The 18,574-nt window shown below is 44.0% G+C and overlaps 1 protein-coding gene across 1 annotated transcript in view; it reads left to right on the forward strand.

Moving 5' to 3' along the window:
• ksr2 (kinase suppressor of ras 2) overlaps nucleotides 1-18,574 on the forward strand; it is a 350,091-nt gene that overhangs the window by 60,859 nt on the left and 270,658 nt on the right. The window contains exon 2 of the mRNA XM_080208702.1: nucleotides 12,745-12,885. Coding sequence (XP_080064828.1) covers nucleotides 12,745-12,885 — 141 coding nt within the window. The remainder of the gene's footprint in view (nucleotides 1-12,744; nucleotides 12,886-18,574) is intronic.

Here is an 18,574-nt window from a genome sequence, read left to right on the forward strand (position 1 = left end):
GAGAGAGGATGTGTGTGTGTGTGTGTGTGTGTGTTGAGAGAGAGGGGTGTGTGTGTGTATGTGTGAGAGAGGGGTGTGTGTGTGTATGTGAGAGAGAGGGATGTGTGTGTGTGAGAGAGAGGGGTGTGTGTGAGAGGGGAGTGTGTGTGTGTGAGAGAGAGGGTGTGTGTGTATGTGTGTGTGTGGGAGAGAGGGGTGTGTGTGTGTGGGTGAGAGAGAGGGGTGTGTGTGTGTGGGTGAGAGAGAGGGGTGTTTGTCTGTGGGTGAGAGAGAGGGGTGTGTGTGAGTGGGTGAGAGAGAGGGGTGTGTGTGTGTGGGTGAGAGAGAGGGCGGGTGTGTGTGTGTGGGTGAGAGAGAGGGTGTGTGTGTATGTGTGGGTGAGACAGAGGGGAGATGTGTGTGTGTGTGAGAGAGAGGGGTGTGTGTGTGGGAGAGAGAGGTGTGTGTGTGTGAGGGAGAGGGTGTGTGTGTGTGTGTGTCTGTGTGAGTGAGAGAGAGGTGTGTGTGTGTGTGTGTGGGAGAGACAGGTGTGTGTGTGTATGTGTGTGTGTGGGAGGGGTGTGTGTGTGTGTGTTGGAGAGAGGGGTGGGTGTGTGGGTGAGAGAGAGGGATGTGTGTGTGGGTGAGAGAGAGGGATGTGTATGTGTGGGTGAGAGAGAGGGTGTGTGCGTGTGTGGGTGAGGGGGGTGTGTGTGTGTTTGTGTGGGTGAGAGAGAGCGAGTGTGTGGGTGAGAGGGGGTGCGTGTGTGTGTGGGTGTGAGACAGGGGTGTGTGTGTATGTGTGGATGAGAGAGAGGGTGTGTGTGTGTGTGGGTGAGAGAGAGCGAGTGTGTGTGTGTGTGTGTGTGTGTATGGATGAGAAAGAGAGGGTGTGTGTTTGTGGGTGAGAGAGAGGGCGGGTGTGTGTTTGTGGGTGAGAGAGAGGGCGGGTGTGTGTGTGGGTGAGAGAGGGCGGGTGTGTGTTTGTGGGTGAGAGAGCGGGCGGGTGTGTGTGTGGGTGAGAGAGAGGGTGTGTGTGTGTGGGTGAGAGAGAGGGTGTGTGTGTGTGGGTGAGAGAGAGGGTGTGTGTGTGTGTGTGTGTGTGTGTGTGGGTCGGGGGGTTGTGTGTGTTTGTGTGGGTGAGAGAGAGCGAGTGTGTGTGTGGGTGAGAGGGGGTGTGTGTGTGTGTGGGTGAGAGAGAGAGGGTGTGTGTGTGTGTGGATGAGAAAGAGAGGGTGTGTGTGTGTGGGTGAGAGAGAGGGCGGGTGTGTGTGTGTGGGGGTGAGAGAGAGGGCGGGTGTGTGTGTGTGGGTGAGAGAGAGGGTGTGTGTGTGTGGGTGAGAGAGAGGGCGGGTGTGTGTGTGTGTGTGTGTGTGTGTGTGTGTGTGTGTGTGTGTGTGTGTGTGTGTGTGTGTGTGTGTGTGTGTGTGTGTGTGTGTGTGTGAGTGAGAGGGTGTGTGGGTGAGAGAGAGGGTGTGTGTGTGTGTGGGTGAGAGGGTGTGTGTGTGGGTGAGAGAGAGGGGGGATGTGTGTGTGTGGGGGTGAGAGCGAGGGGTGTGTGTGTGTGTGTATGTGTGTGAGAGGGAGAGTGAGAGAGGGGTGTGTGTGTGTGTTATAGCTGATAAAATTTTAGGACTGAGGTGAGGGGAAATGTCTTCAGCCAAAGAGTGGTGAATCTGTGGAACGTACTATCACAGAAAGTGGTTGAGGCAATGTTTGTGGTTTCAAGAGGGAATTAAATAAATGTTTTGGGGCCAAATGGATATGAGGGGAGGCTGGATCAGGATTTTGAATTTGGTGAACAGCTCTGGCCATAATGGTCTACTTCTGCTTTTATTTTCTATGTATACGAAAATCCAGTTTTCCAGAAGCACTCCCCTGTTGAAATGAAACAAGAGGTATACTTAAATAGTTTAAAAAAAATTAAATGATAATTATAATAACTGTAAACATATAAGAAATAGAAAATACTTTTGTAAGTAGGTTTTTATATATTTGTACTTATTACACAAAAACAATTGACTATGGCCCTTCCTGACTAGATCTTGCTCCAGCGTAAGCAGTAAGGCGCTGGGTATCGGTGCCATTGTCAACCTACCAAATTCCAAGTTCTGCCTCTTCCTTCTGCAAGGGCAGAAGATTCTGGCCGTGAATTCTGTTTCTTTCCACGGATGCTGCCTAACCTGTTCAGTATTTGCAGCATTTTCTGTTCCAGCATCTGCACTGTTTTACTTTTTTCACGTTTTGAAGTATTTGGCAAATGAACTACAGGGAAATTAACGAAAAAGACATATTGTTATGACCTGGAATCCATTGAAGCAGATTCCATATTCACTGCAGAAAGGGAATTGACATGTAAAACTTTGCGTGACTGTAGGGAAAGAACATTAAAGTGTGATTTATTGAAAAAAAGTCTTTCAAAGTTCAAGCCCTGGGACGATAGGTCCAATAGGCTTCTGATGTGTTGTATTTTTTTAAAATATTTATTAGTGTCACAAGTAGGCTTACATTAACATTGCAATTAAGTAACTGTGAAAGTCTTCTAGTTGCCACACTCCGGTGCCTGTCCTGGTACACTGAGAATTTAGCACGGCCAATGTACCTAACTAGTATGTCTTTTGGACTTTGGGGGGAAACCCATGCAGACACTGGGTGAATGCGCAGACTCCACACTGACAGTGAATTAAGCCAGGAATCAAACCCGGGTCCTTGGTGCTGTGAGGTAGCAGTGCTAAACATTGTGCCACTGTACCTATGATTCTACAAAGTATTGGCCCAGAACTCATGGTCTCCAAATGGTCATACCTCAGGGATATCCTGGAAGATACAAGGGGTCTGCAGAAATGTTTCCATTTTCCTTTCAATGCAAGGACTTTGGGAGAATTGCCTGAGAAGTTTCAATTTCTGAATCCTCTGAGAAGTTCTGTGCTAGAGTAAGAGACTTTGGAGGGTTTGGACTCACTCAGCAGAATAGTTACGTGAAAGTATTGGACAGGAAGCATTGGGCTGTATTTTTTAGAGACTCCCTGACTCTCCCCCCCCCCCCAACTCTTTAAGTCCTCCCCGACCTTCCCATTTGCCTCCACTTGCCCTGCTCTGACCTCACTGTCCTCCCCATTCTGTTACCCAGTTGAGCCACCTCGCTAATATAGTGAAAATTTAATTCAATGTCTCAGAGTTTTTCAGTGTATTAGTGAATGAACTGGAGATGCCGGCGTTGGACTGGAGTGGGCTCAGTAAGAAGTCAAGTGCGAGGTGGTCCACTTTGGTAGGAATAATGGTAGGAAAGATTATTACTTACGTGGAGAAAAACTGCAGCAGGCAACAGTGCAGAGGGACCTCGGGGTCCTTGTGCATGAGTCGCAAAAACCCAGCTTGCAGGTACAGCAGGTGGTCAGGAAGGCAAATGGGATGCTGGCCTTCATAGCAAAGGGGATTGAATATAAAAGTAGGGGGGGTCTTGCTGCGGCTGTATAGGGCATTGGTGAGACCGCAGCTGGAGTACTGTGTGCAGTTTTGGGCGCCGTACTTATGCAAGGATATTTTGGCCTTGGAGGGAGTGCAGAGGAGGTTTACTAGGCTGATGCCGGAGTTGAGGGGGTTGAGCTATGAGGAGAGGCTGAATAAACTAGGCTTGTACTCGTTAGAGTTTAGAAGAATGAGGGGAGATCTCATTGAGACGTATAAGATGATGAATGGGATGGATAGGATAGAGGTGGAGAGGCTCTTCCCGCTCAGAAAGGACAGTAGGACTAGGGGGCACAGCCTCAAGATAAAGGGGGGGCGGTTTAGAACGGAGTTGAGGAGGAACTTCTTCACTCAAAGGGTGGTGAATCTCTGGAATTCTCTGCCCGTTGAGGTGGTGGAGGCTGCCTCGCTAAATATTTTTAAGACGCGGGTTGATGGGTTTTTGATAAGAGAGGGGATTAAGGGTTATGGGGAGAGGGCGGGAAAGTGGAACTGAGCCATGACAGATCAGCCATGATGTTATTGAATGGCGGGGCAGGCTCGAAGGGCCAGATGGCCTACTCCTGCTCCTATTTCTTATGTTCTTATGTTCTTAAGAAGTCTCACAACATCAGGTTGAAGTCCAACAGGTTTATTTGAAATCATGAGCTTTCGAACACTGCTTCTTCCGGTGAGTAGAGAGGTAGGTTTCACAAACATGGCATATATAGACAAAGACACAATTGCAAGATAGTGGTTGGAATGTGAGTCTTTTCAGGTAATCAAATCTTTGCAGGTACAGACAGTGTGAGTGTAGAGAAGAATAATCACAGGTTAAAAAGGAGTGAATTGTCTAAGCCAGGACAGTTGGGAGGATTTTGCAAGGTATTATGTTGGAATTGTCTTTGTCTATATATGCTGTGTTTGTGAACCCACGTCTCCACTCACTTGCTGAAGGAGCAGCACTCCAAAAGCTCATGATTCCAAATAAACCTGTCGGACTTTAACCTGGTGATATAAGACCAATAGTGAATGAAGATGTACCAAAATAGGGCAGCTGTTCTTTGACCAAGCTTCCCCTGATGAGCCATGCTTATGGAGAAGACTCCTAGAACAGGTCTGCATTTCTGAAGAACCTGGTTCAAAAATCCAGGTGAGAAATACAGAGCTCCAGTGCTGTGCCTGAAAGTGATTGCCAGTCCTGAGAAGATTTTGTCCATCGTGTTCACATACTGCATGTTATGTAGTATTTGATCTAGCTTGGAAATATGTCAGGGTAATATGCTACCACCCAGTGGCGTCTCATGGAACTTTTCATACAATGATCAGATTTAAATTCAATTTCATTCAGTTGAATTTATAAGAACCGTTTGCTTGTGCGGACAGTAAATACCAACATGTTTAGTTGGAAAAATGGATTGGTTCCCTTTGCAATTTGCACACCTTTCTGTGTTTTTTTTAATATACTCCAAAAAAATTACGAAGCTCAGTCAAATCACCACAAAGGTAATGGCTTGATATTTCCTTATTGCTGCTCCTGCTCTGCACTGTAACTACACTGGTAGCACAGCAGGAACACTGTTAGTGTGCTTCTGATGAAGATAAAATGTCAAAACAGCTCCAAGGAAACTCTGGACCAAAGATTCACTGAACCGCATGTGATGTAAAGTATGTAGTATTGCTCACTGCGGAGTTTAACAAAAGACCATTTTCTTGCTGCTCCTAATGCAATTAAGTGATATTGTGGAATGAATGCTGGCCAAAGTACCAGGAGAGCTCCCCTGTTGATCTTCAATTAATTATTGAGAGTGCAGAGGTACCTTCAATTTAATATCTCACCTGAAAGATGACACCTCCAACAGAACAACATTCAGAAGAATTGCATCAAAGTGCCAGTTTAGGTTATGGTCCAGGATTTCTGAAATGGGACATCTCATGGTGAGCACTGTGAGTTGGATTTCTTCCATGCCATTCAGCTGCAATTAATTTTTGGAGATGCAAACTCACGACCCTGTGGCAAGGTCAACAGGACATCCTTATAATTTTAGGATGGGGTAGTGGTTTTAAAACAGAAATGAGGAGAAATTACTTCTCTTAAAGGGTTGTGAATCTGTGGAATTCATTACCTCGAGTATGGTGGATGCTGGGATATTGAGTACATTTAAGGAAGAGATGGACGGATTTTTAAGTAATAGTGGTTTGAAGGATTATGGAAAACAAGCAAGAAAGTAGAGTTGAGGCTGAGACAAGATCGGCCATAATTGCGTTGAATGGTGGAGCAAGCTTGTGGCACTGAATTGCCAACTCCTGAGCATGAAGGCAATTTGCATGTCATTAACAAGTTCCAGATGCTATCATTTGGGCTCGCATGCTGGGGGTATTGGAAGCCATTATATCCCCAGATAGTCAAGGGCAGGACCGGGCAGTGCTGGCACTGCCTGCCTAGCAAACTGGCAGTGCTGACTGGGCACTCTGGCAATGTCAACTGGGAACCCTGATATTGCCCACCTGGCAGCATTACTGTGCCATGGGTGGTGCCAAAAGTATGGAGCCAGAGTGGGGCAGAGCCATGACAGGAGGGGGGAGACGAGTGGGAGCTCTGCAGGGGTGTGAGGAAGCGGGGAGAGAATTCCCAGAGTGGAAGGGAAGGGGGGGAGCTCTGCCAGGGGCTGATCAGAAGGGTGGAGGGGGATCTCTGTGAGGGGGGGGGGGGGGCAATGTCTGTGGAGAGAGGTCCCAATATCTGTGCTGGGTGGGGGTCCCGATGTCCGTGGGGGGCAGGATTTGGGGAGTTAGGAGATCTCCCAGTATGCTAGTAAAATTCTGCTCAGTCTTCTACATCCCCCTTGAGGATTTTGTTTGGTCTGAGAGCTTGTAAATAATCAACGTATGAATGTTTTATTTGTTTAGTAAAGATTGTATAAGTTAGGAAACTTAATTAGTAGTAAATGTCCTATTCCTGTCCAACTGGGGGTGTATATTAGGAAATTGTATAAAAGGAAGTCCCCACTCCTGAGATTGTGATTTTCAAGCCTATTCCTTTTGACAAGTGTAATATTTACACTTAAATACTTTGTGCTGGAGACACAACTGCTGACTATGGGAAAGGTGGCATCTGAGAACATGAGGATGGGTCTGGAGGCTGACGCGCAACTACATGGTGAGGTGGTTTGAGCCTTAACAATACAAAGTGATCCAATAACTATTCATATTTTATTCTCCAGGATTCTTCCCCAAAATGTTAGATCCTACTCTGCCCAAAACTGACAGAGCCTCGAAACTCTCAAAACTGCAGGATTCCTGATGCTTTAAAATTCTGTTTTCAGCTCTGGCTGTCTGGACACCTGCCTTCCCAATTTTCCCCATTTTCATTTGTTTAGCTGTTTATGATTTTTATTGATGGTTAATAAACACTAAATATTAGTTAAAAGCAAAATATTGTGGATACTGGAATCTGAAACAAAAACAGAAAATGCTGGAAAACCTCAGCAGTCTAACAGCATCTGTGGGGAAAGAATGGTGCCAATTTTTCAAGTCTACATGACCCTTCTTCAGAGCCATATTGATTCACTGTCTCAGTCTAACATTTGCATGTACTTCCTGTCAGGGCATTTAACTTGTAGCAGTTCTATTATGATACTTCAATATTTTTTGTCTTGTTTATCCTCTTACACTTCTTTCTCACAGTTAAAAATCCCAATTTATTTCAGTTTCTTTCTGTGATCTCCTTAGTTGCATTTTCAAGATAGGGAAATGTAAATTCTGGAAACCTAAAAGTTCCAGGCCTCAAGTACATACCTGTCTTCTCTCTTTTTGGAAGTGCTTATACCTGGCTTAAATTTGCAGAAATTTCTGATTCAATGCTCAATAGCATATTTTGAAATAGTTTACATTAGATACCCTGTAATTGTTTTATTTAAAGTTTCTTGCAAATAGTTCATGCGACAGTAGGACTCTGGAAATTTTCTTTAAATTTTTTAATCTTCTCTTGTCCTCATGAAAGTCAGTTATTCTCTTGTAGTTTCAGAATATTTTATGTTCAGAAACATTCCTTCAGGGTTCCCAATCGAAATCCAGCAATCAACTGAAAACTAGGGAATGTAAGATCTGTATGAATTTTATACATATTGCACTGATTGTCAATGTAAAGAAAAAACACATGCTGAATGTTGGGGTTATTACAGCAGGTGTAACAGTGTCAGAACTATGTTCATAACTTCAGATCACTTTATCAGTCTTAGGCTTCTGTTATACCAGTGGGAAATGCTTGAGATGCAGCTAACCCAGTTTGGAAATACATTTAAGCTCCCACAATAGATTCTTCTTATTGATAAGTTTAGTGCTTCAACCCACTGGAATGTTTGTGCTTGTTGACATAGGTTAGTACAGGTCAGGCTTGGGTCTGATCACGCTACACAGCATGTTACAATTCTGGCAGAGACTGAAATCATCTTGAAAACAAAAGGAATCCTCATGAAGCAAATGGAAAGAAAACTAATTGGCAAGATTTCACTTTTTGAAACTTGCGAACTAAAATCAACATAATTCAAACATTAAATATTAACAAGCAAATGATACTTCAGATAAGAAGATGTATTTCTTTTTAAATTGTCAATACAACAATGAGTTGTCTTATAAAAACACAAGCATCACACTCCGCACACGTGGTACCACGTGCATTTCTCAGTGTCTATTATAAAGGATCGCTCAAGCTCCCACTCAATTGATTTGGCTTTCGAGGCGCATTCACCAACATCCAAAGCTCCTGGATTTTGTTAACATCAATAAAATGCAAGTCTACAAACCCTCTCTCACATGGGCCACATATCAAGGAGATGGGGGGTGGGGGGGTTGTTCAATTTCAACTGTCCTGATTTTCTCTGCTGTCTACCCATGTATAAGCAGGTTCTTTTAATATCCTGATTTCCCCCTTAAATGGTGCTGTATTTTCTCCAACCCTTAAATTTGGAAAGGTCCCAATACTCTATTAATGCCTTGCACAGCAAATTCGAGATAAGATGACACCCGAGAGAGGAGTTTTGTGATGTCCATCCCTTTTTATATTCACACGATAAATGTGAGATAAAGACAGAGGAAGAGGATTGAGGGCACGACTACAATAAGAATACAAATACTGATTCTGCATCCAGAATTAGAAGTCAATTGGAATGTTCCTTCTGCGGGGAGGTTGGCTGATTTGAAGAATGTTTTGTCTTTCCAGAGTTTGACTTCACAACAGGAGAAGGCAAGTAGAGTGAGTTAGTTTAGAGGCATGGGTTCCAAGGTTCCAGCAGTTTGACAGGTTTGATGAGGGTTCTGAGTTATTTCTGCTGCCACCAGTTTGATGGTTGGCACAGGCTATTGCCTGGAGTTCTGTTCACGTTGAGGAGTCAGGCAGTAATTGCCGGAGTTTAGCTCCATCAGACGAGATCACAGTGCAGTTTGAGGGAGGTCGTGTGACATACCTCATAGATCTTGAATAGAGGATGCATGTTCCCAAGACTTGAACCTAGGTGTTTAATTGGAGTCTGGATTCGTTTTTGGAGATAATGGTGTCTGGTTAACTTAACTGCCAGTCTCTTTGTCGAAACCGTTGTGTTAGGACTGCTAATGCTTTGGCCAGTAGCACCATGATGGGAGATTACAACTTACTTTGTTGGGAGCTAGCTAGGCCAGACTCCCTGTTCCCATGGTCATTGTTACTTTGAAAGTGCTGCAGAGTATCTGGTGACTGGCTGAACCATTTGTCAGCAATCAGCTTGGATCATGTAGATCAAGCCCAAGACAGGAGGTGAGAGCCCTGTCTTGTCAGCTTGGATCGGGAATGTCCCAACTTGTTGGGACTCTGAATTGGCTTTAATTTGACTTGATTGGATTGGAATAAAGTTTAAAAAAAATGTCAGCTCAGTAATTTCCCATTTTTACCAGCACAAAGAAAAGACATAGTCTTAGTAAAATTGTATGGACGGGATTCCCTCTGGGATTCCCTTCGTTCATCTTAACCCAGACATAATTTTGCAGAGTGCAGTTAAGGCCTCGGACAGGAAGCTTGTTCATCACCCTATTAAGGCTCTTAAGTGATTTTGATTTGATTTATTATTGTCACATGTATTAACATAAAGTGAAAAGTATCATTTCTTATGTGCTATACAGACAAAACATACCGTTTGTAGAGAAGGAGAGAATGCAGAATCTATTGTTACAGTCATAGCTAGTCTGTAGAGAAAGATCAACTTAATGCAAAAGTCCATTCAAAAGTCTGAGCAGTAGCAGGGAAGAAGCTGTTCTTGAGTCATTTGGTACGTGACCTTAGACTTTTGTATATTTTTCCTGAAGGAAGAAGGTGGGAGAAAGAACGTCCGGGTTGCGTGGGGTCCTTAATTATGCCGGCTGTTTTGCCGAAGCAGTGGGAAGTGTAGAGAGCATCAGTGGATGGGAGGGTGGCTATTTAATTGCCCCTAAAAGGCCTTTGCTGCCGAGTCTTGATTTTTAGGCCTTTACGACCAGACCTAATGATGACTTTTTTTGGGGGGTTTTAAACATGTTTCAGTTCTGAGCTACATTGAGACATTTGTGAATTCAAATATACATTATGTACAAATACTGTTTATACATTTCCCTTGCACCTTCTGTGATGAGCCACACAATACTGCAATACATTATCATAATGAAGTCAAAATATAACTCCTCGTAAAGAGAATTTAATTGCATTGTCTTTGGTTTTCATTACTTGAAAAGATAATTCCCTGTAGATTTGATTATTCTGTTGTAATTTCACTCTTGTTTCATACAATTGCTATTCTACCAGGTGAAACTTTGAATTCTAAACCTCATTTTGATTCAGTACTCCTTCAACAGGGACTCCAATTAAAAAGACAATGTATGCTCAGATGTTTATCTTTGGAGAACTAACTGTTTTTCCACTCTGTTGTCGGATGATTCATTGACAGTCTTTAATTAAGCCTCTTACTACTTCATTCTAAAGTTAATCATTGTAACAGGGTCAGACCTGGTTCGGTAGCCCAATGGCTCTTTAAATTGACAAACATCTCTGCATAGCACCCAAAGGTTAGAGGTTAATGTTTCCACAAAAGAATAGAGAAATCAATAGTGATAATAGTGATAATAGTAATAATGGTGGAGACTTCAGGCAATCTCACTAACCCTTTCCTTGCAATAATTAAATAGCTGTTTTTTATAATTTTCTTGGGACGTGAGCATTGCTGGCCAGGCTAATTTCCCTCAAGAAGGGGGTGCTGAGCCGCTTGAACTGCTAGGTTTCATCTGGTGTAGGTACACCAATAGTGCTGTTAGAAAGGGAGTTCCAGGATTTTGACCTAGTGTCAGTGAAGAAATGACAACATACTTAACTCAGGATGGTGTGTGGCTTGGAGAGGGACTTATGGGTGGTAGTGTTCCCATGTACCCTTTGCCCTTGTCCTTCTCGTTGGTAGAGGTTCTAGATTTGTTGCTGTTGAAGGAGCTTTGGTGAGTTGCTGCAATGTATCTTGTAGATAGTACACACTGCTGCCATGATGTGTCTGTGATGGAGGGAGTGAAATTTTTAAGGTCATGGATGTATGGTGCCAGTCAAGCGGGCTGCTTTGACCTGGATGGTTTTGAGTTTCTTCCGTATTGTTAGAGCTGCACTCATCCAGACAGGTGGAAAGGATTCAATCACACTCCTAACTTGTGCCATTTAGATGGTGGGCAAGCTTTGGGGAATCAGGAGACAGGTTTCTTTCTGCAGAGTTCCCAGCCTCTGATCTATTTTTGTCGTCACAGTATTTTTATAGCTGATGCAGTCAAGTTGCTAGTGAATAGTGTTAGCGTGGATAGAGGATTGGTTGTCAAATAGGAGGCAGAGAGTGGGGGTCAATGGGTGCTATTCGGATTGGCGGTTGGTGACTAGTGGGGTGCCCCAGGGGTCGGTGCTGGGGCCTCAGCTATTTACCATTTATATAGATGATCTGGAGGAGGGAACCGAGTGTAGGGTGTCGAAATTTGCTGATGACACCAAGATTGGGGGAAAGGCAAATTGTGCGGAGGGTGTGGAGAGTCTGCAGAAGGATCTAGATAGGCTGGGCGAATGGGCCAGGAAATGGCAAATGGAATTTAATGTTGGCAAGTGTGAGGTGGTCCACTTTGGTAGGAAGAATGGTAGGAAGGACTATTACTTACGTGGCGAAAAACTGCAGCAGGCGACGGTGCAGAGGGACCTCGGGGTCCTTGTGCATGAGTCGCAAAAACCCAGCCTGCAGGTGCAGCAGGTGGTCAGGAAGGCGAATGGGATGCTGGCCTTCATAGCGAAGGGGATTGAATATAAAAGTAGGGAGGTCTTGCTGCAGCTGTATAGGGCATTGGTGAGGCCGCAGCTGGAGTAGTGTGTGCAGTTTTGGGCGCCGCACCTGCGCAAGGATATTTTGGCCTTGGAGGGAGTGCAGAGGAGGTTTACTAGGCTGATACCGGAGTTGAGGGGGTTGAGCTATGAGGAGAGGCTGAATAAACTAGGCTTGTACTCGTTAGAGTTTAGAAGAATGAGGGGAGATCTCATTGAGACGTATAAGATGATGAATGGGATGGATAGGATAGAGGTGGAGAGACTCTTCCCGCTCAAAAAAGACAGTAGGACTAGGGGGCACAGCCTCAAGATAAAGGGGGGGCGGTTTAGAACGGAGTTGAGGAGGAACTTCTTCACTCAAAGGGTGGTGAATCTCTGGAATTCTCTGCCCGTTGAGGTGGTGGAGGCTGCCTCGCTAAATATTTTTAAGAAGCGGGTTGATGGGTTTTTGATAAGAGAGGGGATTAAGGGTTATGGGGAGAGGGCGGGAAAGTGGAACTGAGCCACGACAGATCAGCCATGATCTTATTGAATGGCGGGGCAGGCTCGAAGGGCCAGATGGCCTACTCCTGCTCCTATTTCTTATGTTCTTATGTTCTTATGAATAGTAATGTCCAAGATATTGGTAGCAGGAGATTCAGTGATGGTATTGCCATTAATGTCAAAAAGAGATGGTTGGATTTTTTACTTGCCAGAAATTAACTGGCCCTTGTGTGGCTGGATGTTTCTTGCTGCTATTAACTCAAGGATGTTGTCCAGGTCTTGATGCATATGGACACGCACTGCTTCAGTATCTTCCGACATTCAGAGAACATTTTAAAGCTGTGATAAATGCTGATAATTTTGTTTCAATCAGTACGACTAAATATAAATCCCAAACTGCTGTCTTTGAGTTTGATGAGGATTTGTGTACAACCTTTCTTCAAAGATTTAGTTCACTGGCATTTTCTAATGGCTCGTTTCCTTATTGTTTTTAGGGCAAACTTGTAAAGTACTTTAGCCGCCAGCTTTCCTGTAAACGCAAAGTGTCTCTGCAAGAGAGGAGCGCAGAGTTGGAAGGGTTTCCGCACCTTGTGCATTGGTTCCGAATTGTAAATATTCGCAAGGAGGTGATCGAGGTAAGCCCAGTACAGAGTGCTTAAAATCGCATTTCTGAGTAAGCCATAACAATGTTGACATGACACACTATTTGAGAGAGTCATGGATTGGATACAATACAAACTGGATTTAATAATCTGCATTATTTTGTTACATAGATGGAAGTTGGAGAGATTTCTTTTCATTTATTTGTGTCCATATATTTTTTCAGTATGATTTGATAAGTGACTCCTCACCAAACTTGGGTAGATCTGTAGCACAATGATAGGATGCAGATTTAGCAAACTAAAAATGTCGCCACAAGAATGCTTTGTTTAAAGTTAAAAAGCTGGGCAGGTCACAGACTCGATGAATTTGTTTGCATCATTGATTAAATCCTGGGTGGCTGGTCAGGGACTACAAATGGCTTCTGCGTGCTAGGTTAGGGAAACATCAGTGAGTTCCTACCTCTGATGAACAGCAGCAGCATTTAGATGTAAATTTAAATATCTGTACTGCAAGAATAACCTGTCATCAATAACTGCCTAGACTAATTAATGTAGATTGGTCACTTAGGCAAGGGAGTGAAGAGTACCCAGTGCAAATGGAAATTTAGGTCAGTGTGAAGAAGCAATTGCAGGAGAAGAGTTGATGGAAAGGTGAGAAATTGTTGGCTGTAACATTTAAATTTTGCCACATGTTGTATGCTTGTAAATAATTCTTAGATTATCTTTGTTGTGCATTCTCCTTGTCACTTCATATGCTCCTGATTGTATTACTTCAAGTCAGGTAATACTCCATGAGTGGTGATAAGAGGTCTTGCGCATATCCAACACGAAGCAAAAATGTTACTGGCTATTCAACTACGTGAGAATCACAACCCAGTTCACTGCCAAATTTAATTGCTCCACTATTGGAAGTTATGTCTTCAACTGTCTGATTCCAAAGCTCTGCAATTCTCTCCTTAAGCCTCCTGCCTCTCAACTTCTCTTTCACTTTTTAAGACAATCCTTAAAATTCTGTCCTAATATCCCCTTACGTGGTTTGGTGTTAGATATTGTTTGATTGACACTACAGTGTCATGCTGGGGTGATTTCTATATTCAGTGTATATATGAATGCATGTAGTTATTGTTGTTGCTGCCTCATGACCCTGCGTTCCAGAATTTTCTTCCTAAACCTTTCTACTGTGCTATATTTCTCACCACCTTGAAAACCTATATTAGGTTCACCTGTGGTCACCTTCCCTCGCTAATTCCTCAATTTTGCTCAGTGCCTGATTTCCAACAGGAACCCCCACCCAACACATGTCTCAAAAACATACCTTCCTGCCAGGGTATTGAAGCACTTGGAATATTTCATTAAATTAAAGATCGAAAATTAAAGGGGAAAAATGTGGAAATGTTATTCCTGATGAATGGAATTGGTTCATTCCAGTACTGTGGAGGTGTTAATTTAGTTTCCTTCCATGTATCTAAAGCAGTGGAGACTCTCAGGAACTTTATGGAGCGATTAGAGATTGAACTCCCCTCTCTGACTCCTGGAAATGATTTTTTTTTGTCTTCTCCAGTAAACAATCCGGTTGACTTTGGAAGCTTGTTTACTGCTCCACAGTTTTTGGAAAGTTGCACCTATTCCCTTAATGGAGTGTAGTTGCCATGGGAACTTTTCTAAAGGGGATCTTGGTTGGCTTAACAGGGGGCAGCATGGTAGCACAGTTGTTAGCACTGCTGCTTCACAGCTCCAGGGACTTGGGTTTGATTCCTGGCTTGGGTCACTGTCTGTATGGAGTTTGCACATTCTCCTCGTGTCTGCGTGGGTTTCCTCCAGCTGCTCTGGTTTCCTCCCACAGTCCAAAGATGTGCGGGTTAGGTTGATTGGCCATGCTAAAATTGCCCCTTAGAGTCATGAGATGCATGGGTTAGAGGGATCAGTGGGTAAATATGTAGGGATATGGGGATAGGGCCTGGGTGGGATTGTGGTCGGTGGAGACTCGATAGGCCGAATGGCCTCTCTCTGCACTGTAGGGATTCTATAATTTCTATGAACAGTCAACACGTCACATGGGACTGGAATTCCTTGTAGATCAGATAACGTGGGGGTGAAATGTTTCACTTGAAGGACATAAGTGATCCAGCTAACAACAAGCCAGCCATTTTATACATACCCAAAAATATTGAACCAGACATAATCGTAACCTGTATACAACTGCTTTCGATCGTAAGATAAAATGCTGGAAATATCCAGCAGGTCTGGCAGCATCTGTAGAGTTAACAGCTGGGATTCCCTGACCTCGTCCACCTGGCCGTCACTGCCAGCAAGAACAGATATTTGGCACTTAGTCATAAATCTCCATTCACAGCAGCTGGACAGGAGAACCCCAGCCACAGTGAGGTCAGAGAATTCCAGCCAATGTTTCAGACTGATGACCTTTCATCGACTGGAAAAGCTCTGAGTTGTAACAGGTTTTAAGCATGTAAGGCATTGGGAAGTGGAGCAGAAAGAGTGAAAGGGGAGTGTATGTGATAGATTAGAAGGCAGGTGAGATTAAATAACAGAACGAATGACAAAGCATGGCAAAAGGGAAAGGTAATAGGACAAATAACGGAGCTAAAGTTATGTTTAGAAAAGTTATAGATGGGAAAACAGAATCATCATCAATAGCTGAGGTCCAAAAACAACAAAAAGCACACAAAAAATAAAAGATGGAGTGAAATGATCTGAATTTGGTGAACCCAATGTTGAGTCCTGAAGACTGTAAAGTGCCTTGTTGAAAGATGAAATGCTATTATCCAAACTTACATTGAATTGCATTGGAACAATATGGGATGCTAAAGACAGAAATTTCAGAAGGTATCAGGGTGGTGAATTCAGATTACAGGTGACCAGAAGCTTGGGAGGTCCTGCTTATAGACTGAACAGAGAAGTTCCCAAAGTGATCACCCAGTCTCCGTTCGGTCTCATCAATGTAGAGGAGACTGCATTGTGAGCAACAAAGCAGTATTCTGTGCTGAAAGAAATGCAGACAGATTGCAGCTACACCCATTTGGGGCTTGGACATTGGAAAGAAAGGAGATAAAAAGGTCCTTGTTGCATGGTTGACACTGACCAGCTCTTTCCAGTTGAGGGCCCAACTATATATGGAGTCAGACCTTGGGCCGTGGAACAGCAATGTCAGAGACCTGTTAATGTAAGGGGAAATCTCGAATAGTGAGCTCCCCCGACTTGCTGACCAAATCACTCTGCAGGTCGACTCGGTGAAACATCTACCTGTTAAGTCTGCTTCTCTCTGCATAGATGCTGTCAGACTTGTTGAGTATCTTCAGAATCTGTTGTATTTTGCTTTTGTATTAGTGTTGACAGTGAGTGTCGTCAAGCATTTTAGTTGTGGGGGGTCCTGTGGTTGATCATGATCCTCATATCATCTGGTGTCCACAGACATTTATTTCAAAGAGTTCTCTGGAACTTCTTTGTGAGAACTCAAGGGGGTGAGTTCCCAAAGCTGGTCAGTGCATGTCTCCGCCTTACATATCATGCAGTTCTGCAAGATTGAGCCCCACTTTTCATGCCTTATGACATCCGTATGTCTAAAAGCACCGAATAATTTCTTAAGGACCCATCAAGATAACTGCTTGATCTCCAGTCAGGAACAGGAAGTCCATCAGACTTGCCCTTCTCTTTGGTGGGATCCTGAAATTATTGTCTGCTGTTGCTCAGTTGGAAGCACCCTCATCTGTGAGTCAAAGTTTATGGGCTTAAATCTAAACATAAATGTAGACTAACTTTCCAGTGCAGTACTGAGGGAGTGCGACACTGTCTGGAGTGCCATCTTTTGAGTGAGATGTTAGGCTGAACCAGTGTCTACAGCAGGTGGATGCAAAAGATTCGGGCACATTCTGAAGAACAGAAGGGGAGTCTTTTTTTCCCCAGTGTACTGTCCAAGTATACTTAGTCTTCAACCAAAATCTCTAAAATTGATTGCCTGATCATTAGCTTATTGCTATTTGTGGGATTATGGTGTCCCCACATTAGTTTCTGGGTTTTCTGTATTGCCAGTAAGAAATCTCACAACACAACAGCCAGTTTACTTGATAGTAAACCCACAAGCTTTTGGAAACGCTGTTCCTTCGTCAGGTGTGTGGAAGGTTCTGATCAGAGAAGAGCATATAAAGGCACAAACAGTTTACAGAATACTGATTAAAATGCGAGCCCTTACAGCTAACCTGCTATTCAAGTCTTAAAGATGTGGACACTGAGTGGAGATAGCATTAGGCGTAGGTTAAGGAGATGTGTATTGTCTCCAGACAGGACAGTAAGTGCAATGTTGCAAGTTCAAGCAAGTCATAGGGGTTACAGATAGTGCGAGATCCCGGTTGAGGTTGTCTTCGTGTGCGGAACTTGGCTATCAGTCTCTGCTCAGCGACTCTGCGCTGTTGTGTGTTGTGAAGGCCGCCTTGAGAACATTTACCGGAAGATCAAAGGCCGAATGCCTGTGACTGCTGAAGTGTTCGCCAACAGGAAGGGAACAGTCTTGCCTGGTGATTGTCGAGTGATGTTCATTCATCCGTTGTCGTAGCGTCTGCATGGTCTCCCCAATGTACCATGCTTCGGGACATCCTTTCCTGCAGCGTATTAGGCAGACAACGTTGGCCGAGTTGCAAGAATATGTGCTGTGTACCTGGTGGATGGTATTCTCACATGTGAGATGATGTCATCCATGTCGATTATCCAGCATGTTTTGCAGAGGTTGCTGTGGCAGGGTTGTGTGGTGTTGTGGTCACTGTTCTGAAGGCTGGGTAGTAAGGCTGCGAGCAACGGTCTGTTTGAGGTTGTGCAGTTGTTTGAAGGCAAGAAGTGGGGGTGTGGGGATGGCCCTGGCGAGATGTTCGTCACAAGTGTGGCTGCCTTGGACACAGAAGGCATCCTGGAGTTCCCACAGGAAGCAAGATGTCTGCTTTGTCTCAATTTATCTGGTGAATTAATTTAACAGTTTCACAACCTAAGAATTATAACATTAAACATCACCTGCTTTTAAATGCCTTCACTTGTGCTGACATTACTTAGGCAGGAGTTTTACATTGCTGGGATGGGCGTATGCCTTATGCGGAAGACGTGAAATTGCGCAAAAAATGTTACGTGTGGGTTCTGACGTCATTGTGCACTTGTGCAATATTTTGGTTGGTGGGTGTGTGCAAGAGTCAGAAACACCCTGCTGACAATCAAGCAGACAATTTAGCCCATTCAGGTGCCAAATGAATGTAATTTTACTTGACCTGTCTGCTTTTACACTTGATGAGTGGCCAATTGGCCAGGCAGCCTTTACTTTTTTGCTTCAATCTTGATTCAGAGTGGGAAAAGCTGTCCGGGCCAAAATAATATTACAGAAGTGTCTGGGGACTGACACATTTGTGCTTGAAGGTGCTGCCTAGGCTCTGTTTAAGAACATAAGAAGTAGGAGCAGGAGTAGGCCATTTGGCCCCTTGAGCCTGCTGTGCCATTCAATAAGACCATGGTGATCTTTTCATGGACTCAGCTCCACTCATCCGCCTGCTCACCATAACCCTTAATTCCTTTACTGTTCAAAAATTTATCTATCCTTGCCTTAAAAACATTCAATGAGGTAGCTTCAACTGCTTCATGTAAACTTTATAACGCTTTTCCATCGCAATTGATTTTTTACCGGTCTACAGTTCCCTGAGGCAGCTTCACCGTGGCTGCGTCCCTGAGTGAG

This window comes from Carcharhinus amblyrhynchos, chromosome 20, assembly GCF_965287045.1.
Source record: "Carcharhinus amblyrhynchos chromosome 20, sCarAmb.v2.hapA, whole genome shotgun sequence".
Taxonomy (NCBI): domain Eukaryota; kingdom Metazoa; phylum Chordata; class Chondrichthyes; order Carcharhiniformes; family Carcharhinidae; genus Carcharhinus; species Carcharhinus amblyrhynchos.